At 38.3% G+C, this 15,603-nt stretch overlaps 1 protein-coding gene across 1 annotated transcript in view; it reads left to right on the top strand.

Annotated features, from left to right (window-relative positions):
* Positions 1 to 15,603, top strand: part of ARMC9 (armadillo repeat containing 9) — a 91,207-nt gene that overhangs the window by 19,725 nt on the left and 55,879 nt on the right. Inside the window, 2 exon segments of the mRNA XM_080409342.1 lie at positions 356 to 513; positions 2,462 to 2,560. Coding sequence (XP_080265468.1) covers positions 356 to 513; positions 2,462 to 2,560 — 257 coding nt within the window.

Below are 15,603 nucleotides of genomic sequence, written 5' to 3'. Positions count from 1 at the left end.
CAGTCTCATTTTGTCTCTAACATGGAACATCTTGTATCAACAGATCTTTAAAACAGTATCTTCTTCACAAATATAGTCAGTGATGTTTGTTGTTGTTGTATTGCTGCTGTAACTGTGAAACAATTGTTTCTTTGGGCAATTAAGGCAAAACAAATACTTGTAGCTGTTGCGATGAAATGAAATCATATTAGTAGTGTGGAATTAACTCTTGCAGTGAAATTCTACCTCTTAGATAAAAGTAATTCCACAACAGCAGTTGAAGCTGTCCCTTCAGAGCAGTAAAAATACTTGTGGATTTTTTTGTCATTTAGGTTGAAAAGGTGATGTTACTTCTTTTTCATTATTCTCACAACAGAAATGTTGCAACATCTTCATCAACAGTTAGTGGAATCTGAGCACAGGACCATGACCTACCTGAAACGATTTAACAAAATGCAGGCGGACTACCATAATCTCATTGGAGTCACTGCAGAGCTGGTGGATTCCTTGGAGGCCACAGTCAATGGCAAGATGGTAAGAGATGACTCAGATGTGTACTTGCTTCTCTCCAAGAAACTATATAGAGAGAGTGGATGCTAGAATGTGAATTAAGCTTTGTAGTTATGATCATTTCTGTAAGTACCGTCTCTACTAATGAAACACAGCACTTTGAAAGAGGTGAGGGATTGTTCCATTGTCCCTGAGTACTAGCATAAAGGTAGTGCAGAAGATGGGTTGCATTGTGCTGGCTCAAATCTTGAAGAAACTATCACCATCTCACAAGACATCTTGGATCTCTTGTGAGAGCTCCCTTTTGAGCTTTGGCATCAGCAGTGATTAGCGGGCGTTTCTGAGATTACTGACTGCAATCAAGCCTATCACAGGTGGTTGTATATTTAAAACTGCTGCCAGGTCTGGTTTAAGTTACACTGTGGTGGAAGCAATCTCTTCATCCAAAATTTTGGTGAGGGAAAAGCTTTACTCCCTGTTCTGGTAAGCTGAATTTACTGATTTAATTAGTAAAGGAAACTGGGGTAGGACTGCATGAATTATTCGCTGTGAGAAACGGGCTATACGTATGTGACCGAAGAAGGTACAATGTTCTTAGGGATATTTTTTATACAAAGATGATGTAATGCTTCATCTTTTGTGCTGTCTTCTCTGGAAGCATGCCTCTGTACTATAACTTCTGTATAACCAGAAAATTATTCTTATGGCAGATGTTAGTGGCCTCTAGATGCTTTTAAAGGAGCTGTGAATTGTTCTCAGGGAGAATGACCTAGGAGTTCCTGTGCTGCCTGCTGAAAAGTCAGCATGTACCTTCCTGCCGTCATCAGCATGAACATCTTGTAGTTTGTTACTCTGCACCTGGGATCACTGTCTGCTCACATCATTACTGCAGGGGAAAGTTTGCCTGTGGGTGTGTGTTTTGCTTTACAGAAGATTAGGAAAGGTACCTGCTCACATGAGCTTCGGTAGCAACAAGAAACACATAGTAATTCATTTGCTGCCTCTCATTTCACACTTCGGTGCTCTCCAAGGTGATATCCTCTTACCTGCTGAGGTGGAGGAACCAGGCACTGGTTATCTTTTGTTGCGGATGCTTGTTTAATTTCCTTTGTAAGCCTTGTGCTGGGCAGTCTTGTGATCCTTCCCAAGCGTGTCCAGTTGAGGGTGCTCTTTCGTTATGAATCTTGTTTGTGTCGTTTCTGAATCCAAAGTGGAGTTGGGTATTGAGTGCAATCATGTTGAAGTTAACAACGTTCTGAATTTGAAGGGGTTTGTTGTATTGCCATAGGTCAGAATATCAGAAGTGTCCCTGTTTGTGTTTCTGTAACCTCGGTTCTCTCATGTCTGTTCTGGGGAAGCTGAGAAGTGTTTTGAAATTAAGCAGTTTTATTGTGGTGTAGATTTCCTCAAATAGAAAAAACTAAACCTGCTGAGATATTTTGCATTGAAACACAAAATGCTGTACTGTGTAATTCATATTTGTTCTCTCTGCTTTACAAGACAGTTGCATAAGTTCTGCCCTTTAGCTAGACAGCACATCATCGTATCATTGTCTTAAGTCTAAAGCACAAAACTGTTTCATACTTACCATTGGACAAGTTACCTCTTGATTGAGGAAAATCCGTTTGCAAACGTAGGTGGGACAAACTCTCATTTTCTTCTAGACTCCCTGCAAGTGTTTAGCGTTAGTCTTGTGAATAGTGTAACTATTCCCAGATGAAGAGAGTTTACAGTTTTCTTAATTTCTGAACAGAACCGTAGCTGCAATATATACCTTGTTCTTGCATCTATGAGTGTCAGGTGTGTGATTTCTTGCCCTTTTAAAAAAAGAAAAAAACCCACCACCACCAAAAAACCAAACCCAAACAAAACAAAAAAAAACCAAACCAACCTTTAGTATAGAAACATATGTTTGGCAGAAAGTGTAAGTTTTATATAATCCTGTTGTCTATTTATGTTTCTTAATTTTTAGATCACACCGGAGTACCTTCAAAGTGTTTGTGTTCGCTTGTTTAGCAATCAGATGAGGCAAAGTGTAGCACATAGTATTGACTTCACAAGGCCTGGAACTGTAAGTATTAACGTTTGGGATTTTTACAGTAAATGTCTCAGAAGACATTTAAGCTGTATATTGAACAATGAATGTGAAATAGTAAAGCAAAAACATTGTGTCTAAGCTTATGTCTAAGAAAATATGGCAATGCATAAGGTTCTATTGATCTCATGTGCTGGTGAATGATACAGTTACACAGTCATAGCTACATAAGTATGATTAATTCTGTGTTATGGTAACACGCAGCTGTGTATCTGTAAAATGCTAACTGAATGTTTAAAAAACCAAAAAACAACCCCAAACCCCCTAAAACTAATGTGCTGAGTACAGTTTGATGGCACATCTTGGCCAATTTAATTTAGCTTAAAAAAAAAGGGAGTGGGAGGGGTGTTGCTCAGCTCTGGGTACATGCTCTGTTGCCTTTCTGCTGTCAATGATGCTCCTATAACCCTGGAGTGAATTGGCTTAGCCAGCTAAAGCAGAAGCATCAGTCAGGATCATGAGAATAAATGGGGGGAAAAAAGGAGGAAGAGAGGACCTCCCTTTTTTTGTAAGAGCTAGTTGTTAGATGGGCGGTTAGATGATACACCTAAACCACCTTGTTAATATATATGATGGGCTTTCACCCCCTATCTAAGGGTTTTTGATCGTATTGATAAGCAGCTCAGGATCCCTAGGGTTATTTTCTTCCCTCTTCACCAGTTGCTTTTTCCTCTTCAGATGGCTGCAGTGTACTGAGCTGCTTGTGCCCATTAATGTTCTGCTCAATCTGCTCTGCCTAAATGGAGAGGGAGGTGTTTTTCCAGCAGCAGAACCAGCTTAGGATAGTTTCTAGTGTCTGTGAAACTGTGCCCCTGGGGGTGTGAAATTTTAAATGATAGTGTAAGAGCTGTTCAGTGGTACAACCTTTTTAATACCTATCTTGTTCAAGATTTTCAAATAAGCATTGACATTAAAACTGCTTTAAAACATTTTAGTAAAAAAATGTTGTATGCTGCTGCTTTACAAAGACAAGCCAAAGTCACAAACTGTGCTTATTGTTTTTGCCATTGCAGACATTCGTGTATACTTAACTTTTTAGTAGGAGAGCTTTGTAAAGTGTCAAAGGAAAAGCAGAAGAAAGTAAGATTCTTGCTCCTTATTTTAGCCAAGGTTTGTAATAACAATGACGCTATGAGGAACGTTTTGTTCCTCTTGAAAATACGTTACAGAAAGATGAGAAGATAATAAAAATGTTCCCTTTTCTATGTGCTAATATTTTCAGAGATAAATATTATTCCTCATTGCTCTTCAAGCCAGTTTAAATGCCCTCGCTTCCATGTTAATGGTCAGAACTCTGTTCTCTGACTTGGATGTCATGGCTGCCATGCAGCTTTTGCAGGCTGCGTATCCCAGGGTTTCAGGAAGGAACCAGGATCTCTGTTTGTCAGCTACTTCAACATTAGGGGCTGTCTGTCACTCCTTTCTCCTCCGGTTTACACCATGTCCGTGGTGCATGGTTATGCCATCTCCCACCCCATAATGTGCACACCCCCCATCTTTCTTCTAACCAGCAATTTTCAGGGGTCTTCCCTCTTTCCCTGCTGATGGCTTTCCAAGATAATCCTTGATGTATCCCAGTAGTCTTCGGCATTTTTGCCTTCTGATGTTGGGGTTATATGTATCTCCCAGCTCCCCTTCCATGTACTGAAATTATCCATTCTGTACAGCCGTGTACCACTTTCTGTCTGTTCCTGCTGTCTGCTTGCATCAAGGCTTCTCTTTTTCTGCTCTTCTTTCAAGGTGCTCCATTTGTCTGGGGTTTCACTCTTATTATTTCTTTTCTTTCTGTCATAAGTTGATCCTCTGATCTCTTGAACTCTTTTGGGAAGTCGGTAGAGAGAAGAGTGTCATCTTTACGCAAGGTGCTGATTTGTTTCTTTGTCTACTCTGCAGAGAGTGCAGAAGTGGCTGAAGCTGTGTCTTCACTGATAAAAGCTGGGTGGATTATTGCTAGACTGCATAGGTCTTTCCGTACCCCATCACATGCTGTGTTAGCATAAACATCTGTCCTCGTACAGTTTAGCCTGTAGGTATAGGCATCTGTTTCCTTCTCTGTGGAGAAAAAAGACTTCTAAAATTTTTAAGAACAATAACTGGTCATTGAAGAAGTGGGTAAGCAGCAGTGCATAAGCACAGTATTTCAGCCAGAATGTCTGTCACTGGAGGTTTTTGAGATCAAGGTAGACAGTTACCATTTACAAGGAATGGTTGATGCTTGGCTGATCTTTCAGGACAGATTAGGTGATCATTCAAAATCTCTTGCAACTGTATTTCCTCTGTTTCCTACTAAAAGATGTTCAACTGTGAAATGACTCTTTATCTTATGCATCATATTTGTTTATTCCTGCTTCTCTAAAAGTGTCTCCAAAAGCATTTCTGCTCCAGAAGCACCTTTGCCACTATACTTAACCCACTGTGGCCCCTTCAGCACAGTCCCCAGCTATGCAGATAGGTCAGAGAAAGAGGATTTGGTGGTGGTGGATTTTTTTCCTTCCTGGAAGTAAATTTTTGCCTCCCTTCTGTCCCAAATTAGGCAGGTTAAGTTGAGTAAAGCTGTGTTCTTCTGGCACGGTTTATCTATTTTTATACTAGGCTTTACTAGTGTAACTATTTGTGTGTGACTTCATGGCTTCTTTACCCACACTATTTGAGGTAGTTGCTGTGCCAGCAAAGTCTCTAGTGAAGGACCAGGACAGCTATAGCACTGAGACTGTTTAAATTAAGGGTTTCTTGACTGGTTTAGGTCACTCCTTGACAATGAGGTTGTAGTAGCTACTGTGGTTGAAATCTAATGTTTCTATAAAGAGACCTACACACTCAGGCTGTCTGAGGCGTTAGCCAAGTTTTGGAGGGCTAATCACAGTCTTTGCTTGTAGACCTTAACTGCATAATAACCAGGTTTCCTCATCTTATCCTTTTGTCCACACTTGATAGATCATATTTTCTTGTTTATTTCCAATGTGGAGTTCTGGTTTTATATATGAATAGCAAACATGCAGAAACATAAATAAGTGTAAGAAGAAAAAATAAATATAGCCCATCTTCTGAGATGAAAAATGAGACTTCTTCCTCATCATCCTAAAATACTTCTAACCACTCCCTGACTCTGTGGATCCAGGAAGCCAGATGGGATGGACTAAAAACCAAGTTCTGACTGTTTGCCACTAGGCCACTATAGCATCCCGTTACTTTTTCTTCAAGGATTCCAAATACCTCATTGTTATACACTTAAATGTTATTTAAAAGTTCTATTATTTAAAAGTTCTATCCTTAAGTGGTTTCAGGTGTTTGTGTAAGTTTTGGAATAAAGCTGGAGGCATTGTGACCTAGGCTAAGCAGTAGCATGAGTTTGCAGCATCTGTGCTGGATTTGTGTTGGAAAGTCCCTTCCCTTTTTGCTCGTGGCTAGTCAGAGACACTAGTGTGGTCTTTCCAGCTACTCCATTTCACAAAACTCCTGCTCTAAGGGGCAGTCAGCTGTATAATTGCAGATGGAAGAGACTAGCAGAAGGGCAGCTCCTTTGCTCATCCATACCATTTAGGTGACTGTGTAGGCAAGATAAGTGAGAGGTTTTAAAAAGAGAAAAAAGTCAGTGTCTAAAGAGTTTTGGCAGGCATTAAATATGGTGGTTTGGGTGGGTTTTTCCCATTTTGCCTTGAGTATTCAGGGTTTGTCCCTATCTCACTGACATCACTGATATTGGGACCAAACCCTGAAATAAATTGGGTTTGGCAGTTCATTATCTCTAAACAGGGGAGCAGAAAAGAAAATCATTAGCAAGGAAATTACTTTTTTGTTGTACTACTTACTGCATGCTTAAATTTCTACCACTTTTACTTATGGGATGAGTGGATATGCATCCCATAGTTTGGAAAAAGGAAGTACTTGGGTTCAGTCAGATATACTGGTGCAACTCAGGGGACAATCCAGGTTTGGGAGCAGGTTCTGAGAGCAGAAAATGCTAAAGCTGCATTATTCTCTGAGATGTGTACTTGAGCTGTACAGTATATTCTGTTATATCAGCTGCAGTACACTGGTAGTTTTAAGTTATACTGGGAAGGAAGACCGTACCACTGCTGTAAGCAAAATGAGGTATTGCCCAAGGAAATTAAAGAGTATACCTTGGATTACATCCTTGGTAGCATTACTTGCATGCAAACTTGATTTTGTTCCCAGTGCTTTGTATGCTGTGTTCAATTTTTAACATCAGGAAAGTAGTGTTGTATAATATAAAGCCCTGAGCTCTCAGGCTTTGAAATTACAATAAAGGTAGCGTGTATCACTTGGTAATGTGTGCTGTTATTGTGCAAACATCAGCTTCCTGGTTTGGCCCCCCTCCCCACATGGCTGAAGGCCTGTCCTTTCATACTGGAAGAAACATTTATCGGGAAGACAAATCCCAGAACAAGTCTTTCTCACCAAACTGGCTTTAAGACCTGAGGCAATGACATCTCTTAATGAAAAGACTTTCCCAGTGTAATCGTACCCACAAAATCTTATTTAGCAAGAGCTTCTGGTGTTGACTGTTGCTTTGTGCTCTCTGGTAAACTGGCTTGGATCTCATTCTTTCGCAGAGCAACTTCATGCCTCTTGCCAGCTCTGTGACCTCCTGGGTCAGCTGTGAGCCTGCTCTACAATCCATTAACAGGATGCATCTGCTGCAGGTAGTGAGAGAGAGGCCACACTACTGTGTTACAGTCAGGAGATGTTTCCAAGGCTTCTCTAAAGCCCTGTTTTACCATAAGGCTTTTTTCCTACCTGCTGTTGAATGTTATTCTCGTCTTCCATCATGTCATTTGACATGTGTGGTCCTGTATTGGAAGATAAGAAACCTGTGAGAACTGTCAGAGCAAAAAAACTGGCTCTAAGAATAGGAGGTCAGAGCACCAGGTCTGAGAAGCTGAGGAAACATTCATTTGAATATTTAATCAGATTCCTGACATTCTAATATCTGTTTGGATAGAGAACTGATATGGGTAATGGTAAATTTGAAAATAATAGTTTTAAATACAGTGATGTATCATAGTCCCTTATATCTTTAATACTCCTGAGATAAGTTTTACTTTTTTACTTCTTTTTTTTCTTTCTAACAATAATTTGCCTGATGAGGAAGAAGCATGGGTTGTAGTTTTCTGATACCTACAATTTTCTATTTAATACACATCATGAAGCCAAGAGGCATCTGGCTTTTTCTCACTGAAGCACCGTACATTGGTTCCCCATCAAAACTAGCATAGGCTCAGTCTTAACCCACAAGTAGTTTTTCTTATTCAAGTAGCATGTATGTGTTCCTGGAATTTCTTGGGTTAGAGATAATGGAATAAGATTCTCTAAACTTCGGATTAAAGGGAAAACAGGAACTGCTGCTTCAGATGTGCAGTTTCTGTCAGTAGTCAATGTGAGTTAATTGCTGGAGCATTTTTCTGTGACTAGAAAGCTGTATAGTTGTTTGCATATATTGCTTCTGTGTCGTGGAATAGAATGAATGCCCATTACATTTTTACTGCTATTAATTCTAAGTATATTTACCTATCCCTACAATTAGGTGAATGAAATAATGTCCCTTGAAAGTTTTAGGTCTCTTCTGGCACAACTCTTAAAGCTGTGGAAAACTTTTTATTTTATTTTTTTAATAGGTTTTTAGAGAAAAGCACTAGCTCTTCTGTAAAGTTAAGGTGTCATTTACAGACTGTAATCAAGGAGGAATTTTTTTAATTTTCTGGAGTAGCTGTAAAAGCTGGCATGGGCTCCTTTTTTTCCTGTGCTCTGTGCTGTTTTTTTCCTCAATACTTTTTACTGCAAATGTGAACATGCCATCAAGCTGTAATCGTTGGTGGCAGGTATTCTGTTTCTTAATTGTGAAAGAATTTTCTTCACCAGCAGACCACATGAAACCTAGGAGACAGGGTAACAGAAGTTCGGGGGGGGGTTTTATTACTCTGAACCATTTAGAGTGGATTCACCAAGCACCATGTGGATGTAAACTCTTTCATTTAAAAATAATGTGCACACTACAGCAAACAGCATCTACCTTAAGCAAGCTTTTCTTAGGGTGAAATATACCAGTCTTCTCCATGCCTCTCCATGGTCTGATTCTTATATGTTACTCTTATATACGGTAAAGCAGAAACAAACGTACCTCTTTATTTAAGCAAAGCGAAGGTCCTGTTTTCTGCTGATAGAGTATATGATGCCTTTTTCACAACTTGCTGCAGGTGATACAACTACCTGTAGCAACCTGGGCAGGTTTTTTTGTTTGCATAAATTCCTAATCTCTAAAGGTAAGGTGTTACCATCAGTAAGGGTTTCCATAAACTTTTCCTGTTGTTGTCCTCAAATCACAGAATAGCCCAGGTTGGAAAGGACCTTGAAAAGTCATCTGATCCAACCTTTTGTGGTTTCCTTTAATGTTGAAACTTTCCTTTAATGTCATCTTTGTCTTGATGCCTGCGTACATTTTCACTGGCTGAGGTCATGCGTGTGTTGAAATGTCCTCTCATCATGACATACGTTATTTTCTGGTTTCTTTTTCCTGCATATTAGTCTGTATTGTTGTCCTTTGTCTTAAATTTAATTTTAAATTTCTTCACCAGGAACTGTCTGTATGTGTGTATAACACCATAAAAGTTAAAATACTCATTCACATCAGGGAATTCTGAGTGTGATGGTAATACGAAGAATAATGTCAGATTTTAAAAATCAGTTAAAGAATAGAAGGAACTTTATTTTCTGCTCACAGTGAGGAGTGGCAAGCTTCTTATACTGTCTGTGTAAGGCTGTATATGTCTGTTAAAGAGGAACCTGCTAATAAATACAGTGTTGATGTGCTTATTTATCTGCACAAATATATCCTCTAAAGTAAGTATTGGCCAGTTCATACAGGACTAGAAGCAGAATGCTTAATGTTGGTCTTATTTCATTGTGTTGAACTGTGTACTTTTGTTTTGAATTAAGACTGTTATTTTGAGATACAAAACTGTTCTAAGTTAAATGTTTTAGTCTAATTAAAGAGGGCATGGCATATTTTGTGCTAAACTACTGAAACCATGAATTATCACCACTTTTATTTTAGTAACTAAATCTTAGGTTTCCTTCCAGAGACTTTTTCTTAATTTATCCTTGGAGCCTTTTGGGTTGAGGAATTAATTGATAACGCTGCTGAAACCTTAAATTGTGTCTCTCAGCTTTCATTATGTGCTGCTTAGAAACTCTAGTCAAAGCAAGTATGGAGAATACCTGCTGCTGCTTTCTCAGAAGCTGAGGTCTTCTGATTGACATCATGTTCGTTGGTATCTCTCTCCTAGTTGCTTCAGTGTAGTGAACAACAGAAGTCGTATGTTCACATAGATGTGTCAGTGCTTGCTATGTAGTTATTCTAACTGACAGTTATAATGGAATATTGTGCAGACAAGAATATGCTTGCCAGGTGTTGAAAGGAGAACTTGTAAATACATCACAAAAGAGACACACTGATACAGTCCTAAAACATACAAGTATGTGGATTGGGAGAAGGTGCTTATACTTTTATTTTCAAAGCTAGTAGTCTGTTAATTTTTAGCTATTTTTTATTTGTTGGTTTCTTAGAACTGTGCATTTCTCTGTGATTTATTTCTGTTAACTTAGTTTTTTTAATCTTCTTTATTTTAATGTGTGCCTGTTTGCCCATAAAGGGATATTACTCTATGAGCCCTTGTGATGACGGATATGTAAGTGTCTATATCTTTATATCCTTTAACGTTGCCTGCTCAATCTGCCACACTCTGTATTTCTCTTCATTTCACAATGTGTAACAATTTTCTGTGCATTTTAACTTGTCATGGCATTAACTGTATGGTTTATGAAGAGCCGAAAAATGTGCAAGGCTTGGAATTTCTGCATGGAGAATGGAACAGAAGATCTGAGTAACCTTATGGCTTTGTAATACATGTAACACAGCATGTCAACAAAAGAGCAGCTTTGTCCACAACTCTGTTACATGAATGAGTTCCTTATAGCATGCAGAAAGCAATTTTCTTCCACATGAACATCAGTGTATATAGTGTACAATGTCTGAAGTGTGCCAGCACCAACTGATCTCACAACACCTTTTGACAAAGCAAGTAACTATTATTAAGACAATACAGCAAATTGAGTTGTACTCTTAAGAGGTGCATCATATTTTACGTATTTTTATTTTTAATTTCTAAAGTGAAGCGCACTTTCTCTGGTAAAGATTATAAAATTCTATCATGCAATTAAAATGGAACCTCTTTCACCGAAAACTGAAAAACCAAAACAGTGTTCTGCGAACTGCCTGTGACTTCTGTAACCCAGATGGAAGTTTGTATTCTGGCAGTATTACAAGTACACCATAAGTATCTAATTTTGCCCATAGTCAGTGCATTCTTTGCAAAGAGAGGAAATGAGTTTACTTCTAACTAACTTGGTATGTAATCAATTTATAAAAGTGATTGACACCAATTCTGAAAAATGTCAGTCAGTATTCTGCTTTAAAATAATCCATATTTATGTTTTGATCACTTTGGGTAAAACAAGATTTCACCCTTTGAGAAAACCTACTTTTTTTCCAAGTATTCATCACCTGGAATTACAGTAACCCCTGTGGGCACTCAACTTCCTGCTTAACATTTTGTTTTGAGAAATAGTCATGGCATTATTGAATGCAGCGGACTATTCCTTATGTTCTGTGCTTCTTTTTACCTTGATAAAGAGAATACAATCCACATTAACCTGTGTTAAAACATCACCAGTGTCAATCGATCTATTCCTGTTGATGATGTGAATGATCATAAGGGATACCTCTTGCTTGATGTTTAACATTTTCTTCCCTCATAATGGTCTATTTTGAGAAAAGTTGATTACAAATGAGCAATTATGAATTAAATGTCCTTTGCTAATGAAAAGTTTTGCCCTTATACAAGTAACTTCATACAATTGTAGATAGTAGTAACTTTAAATGCAGAGTTCTTCATAAAATTTTTTAAAGCTATCTGATGCTAATTCTGAGATATTTCTTGAATACACAGATAGCTTCCAGCTTCCCCTCACTGTTTATATAATTTTATACTTTTTTTCTGACATTATGTCTTGTCGTTACATTATCACATAGTATTACAGTGTGACTTTTATGTATGCTTTAGATGTCTTAGAACCTGTTTTGTATGGTAAGCGGGAAGTTTTCATAACAGCATATCTCTAGTATAAGTAAGACAAAAAATAATTAAAAACATTCACAGATCATCTTACGAAATGAATTTGCATAGCCCCAGTAGACCTGCCAGGTTACACAAGCTCAGAATCTAATCCATCATAGGCTGCATGTAGCAGTGTTGTTGTAATTAGCATGTAACAAATAAGCTCAACATAAATTTGTGAGTGCTAATGATATATACAAATTTGCTCACAGTATTCGTTACATAACTTTGGTTATTCTGAACCTGCACTGATTTTACACTGAATTCTTATAGTACTTTTTCAGAGTACGTTTTCTTATAGTACAGAGTGGTAACTGATGACAGAATCTGGCTTTCAGCTTTAGCCTTTAGCGTATTATGAATATATACATCAAATAGCAAAGTCGCGTTGGTTTGAATACGGGGCTACAGTATTTGATAAAATCAATTGTCGTTTTGGCTTGCACATGAAATACATCTGTTTTCTTTTATAATTTTTTCCCCCTTTGAACTTCTTTGTTTCATTCCGTGCTGTTTGCATTCATGCCTCGCTTCGTTCAAAAATGAAGGGCTGCCATCTGTGGCTAATCTGCATTGTGACAGAATTACTTGACTTAATATGGCACCTGGTTTGGCTTTGGCAAGAACCAACACAAATATAAGTCATACCCCATGATCCTACCAGAATGATCTATGCTTGGGCTGTTGTTTCCTTGTGTTTGTTTCTTTTCATTTCCTTAGGACACCTAGTTTTTGCATGTGTTTCAACTATGACAAATTATTCTGTCTCAAGATAGGTTTTGCACGAAAAGTATTTTGTTCAAGATTAAGTCTGTGAATGTTGAGAATCATGTATTGCAAATGAGTCATGTACGCCCCATGTTCTTTATACTCTTTCACTCACTGGCAATTTAAGGAATACTGGTTCTCAGTAGTTGAGTTAATGTTTAACCTGTTCCAGGAAAGGTAAGACTGGGAAAGGGGCTTGGGAGAAAATACTGAGGAATTAAGTGCTTTTTAATCTAAGAAAACTGATTATGAAGAGGAACTCTGTAACCTTGGCTGATTGAGGCGTCATGTGGTGGTTGACAGGATGAGTGTGTAATGAGGTTATCTGTCAGCAGTGCCTTTCACTCTGTCTGCCTTTCAGTCTGTGGCCTTGGATTCATCACCTGGAGATGAAGATGTTTCTGCTAACCTGCTGATGTTTCTACTAACCTTACAAGAATATTAAGAATTTACTTTCCATAGAGGGCTTTGAGGGCTTTGAGTGCGCAGTGCTGATGGGTTTACTTTCCAGTTATTTAAAAGCAGCTGTTACAAATAAGTCCCAACTTTCCAGCATCCACATGCACACTCTATCAAAACCACAGTACAGTTGGAGTTTTTTTCATTATTGCCACAGAAATGACAAGATATCAGACTTCAGTGTTTACATTTGAGAACGAATACCAGGAAACTGAAGAGCAGATCTGTGAGGATCAAAAAAACAAAAGGCTGAAATGGGCTCTGTCCTACCTACTTCCAGACTTCAGTACTAACCTTTCCCTCAGTTAAATGTATTCCTTTGTTCCTAAAAATAATTTTAAAAGGCTTCATATTTTTACACATATCTACAACATAGAAGTCCATTTTTAAAAGCATATGGCAAAAGTTCTGCAAAGACATTTTTGCAAAGAGTTTCGTTATTCATTCGGTGGTAGGGCAGGTTTTTGTTCCTGAGACCCTCTCGCTTTTGCTTCACACAGGAGCGATGTGTTGGGAGGGGTGAATGAAGGCTGATTCAGCTGGCACCCCCACCAGAAGTAATGCATGTGGAAGCTTGGCTTTGGATCTGTTGTGTACAAGATCATGGTGAAGATGATGACTTTGTTCCACTGGCTAGATTATATATCTTAAATGAGGCAAGCATGCTGATGTAAGTCAGCCCAAGAGCTGATCTGTTGGGCTGTATTTGAGGTGTGGTTTTCCTTTTGTTAAAGCTAACGTGCAAATCAAGAACTAGAGCTTAATACAGCTTTTTGGGATTAGGTTGCGTAAAGATATGTAACTTGGTAAATATCCTGAGACTGGGACATTTCAGATCCCTACCAAAGAGGAGAAATGTAAACAAACAAATACTACCTAGTGATATGCAAAAGGAAGTACTGAGGCCCAAGTGTATTTGCTTTGGTGGGCGAAGAGAAATTATTTTTGTTTGGTGGACAAGAGAAATCTCTTCCTGTAACGTGGTTGTATGATTTCTGTTTATCAGTGGTGCTGACCATAGTCCATTTCTGACATATAGTGCATAAAGGACAAACTAGCCCTGGAAAACTTTTCCTGGTTCTCTTTTGCCTCATTGAACCTGATGTAATATGAACTGTATCCTGTTTACTTTTCCAGAAACACCAAAAGCCTCAGAGAGCTTCCTCCTTTCTGTGCAGGTTCTAGACTGATAAACTTTGGTCTGATCAGAAAAGTGAGTGCTGGACAAGAAAGTTCTCCATCCCAGCGGTGCTGCCCTCAGGCCTCCAGTGCAGGGCCTGCCTCACTGCCTGGTGCCTTTTTGGCATGGGCAGACTGCAGAGCCGAAGTGTGCTAAATGCTTTGCTGTGCTCCATCTGCTGGCTCAAAAAGTAATTTGGGAATTCATAGGACTTTGTGCTGCTTGATCTAATTGATTTTTAAAAACCTGAATGTCTTTCCAGTTGGAAGCTTCTGTAATTTGAAGCTTACAAAAGCTTGCAAAATCTTACACTTGCCAAAAAAATGTTATAGGTGTGGAAGGAGGGTGCATGTGTCTTTACCAGTTATATATTCTTTGGTTAGGTTTTGGTTGGAGCACATGTTTTTGTTTCTAAGGCAGCAAAACAGTGCTGGGTAAAAAACTTTGCTGAGAAGCAGAAAGCTTTTATATCAATCTCTTTACTTTTAGTGGCCTGCTGTATTTCTTTTCTCAATACTCTTCTTTGTCTCATCTTCTCATCTTCAAGGGCTCTGTCATTTATTTTGCTTTAATGTACTATTTTTTCCCCATTTCCTTTAATGGAGAAGGGTGATGAGGAAGGCAACAAAAACTGTGATTTCATTGCACACTGAAGTACAAGATGATAGGTTTTGACTGGGAAAACAGTTTTGTTTAAACAGAAGTTAACTACTTATATTTATAAAAAATGCTAAGGAAAATACAAATAAATGAAAATAAAACAGTTTAGGTAATCTGATACTTTGGAAGACTTTTGTATTGTGTAAAATAAAGTATGATTTGAGAACTCCTTTCAAGACAGGTTAATTTTGAAGTGTATGACCTGTTAATTGTCTATTGTGTACAAGTCATTCATTGACTTAAAAATAATATAAAATGCTTTCCAATGTGTGTATAAGCTTATTTTCCATGTAAGAGAGCAGTTCCTTGTATTATGAAGGATACCCATGAGGTAGCATGTTCAAGAATATGTCAGCTAGTGTAATTCAATATTCTCTATGGTATTTCATGCTTTTTGTCTCCTAAATACCGCAGTTTTAAATCTGACAATAGACATCGATTATATAGCTCCCAATGAAAGAGGCTAGGTTAGAAGAAAAGACCGGTTTTAAAGTCATAAGTGGTAATGAGAGATTTTTTAGAAAGTGAGTAGGGAGATCAACACAAAGAGATGACACTGAATATTCTGTGAATATGGCATGTAGTTGACATCAGAATGGATGATATGAAGCAGTCCTATGCCAGAATTGCTGCTTCTTGGCTCACCTACAATTAGCTCTAGCAAAAAATGTTTGCTGAAGCAGACAGCTTTTATGTGGAACTTTTATATAGTGGTGATGTTTTTAAGTTTTAACCTGTTCAGCAATGGTGCCTGCATA

This window comes from Falco punctatus, assembly GCF_963210335.1.
Source record: "Falco punctatus genome assembly, chromosome: 13".
In the NCBI taxonomy this organism is placed as follows: domain Eukaryota; kingdom Metazoa; phylum Chordata; class Aves; order Falconiformes; family Falconidae; genus Falco; species Falco punctatus.
Note: the sequence above shows the minus strand (reverse complement) of the source record. Positions and strands in the feature narration are given on the sequence as shown.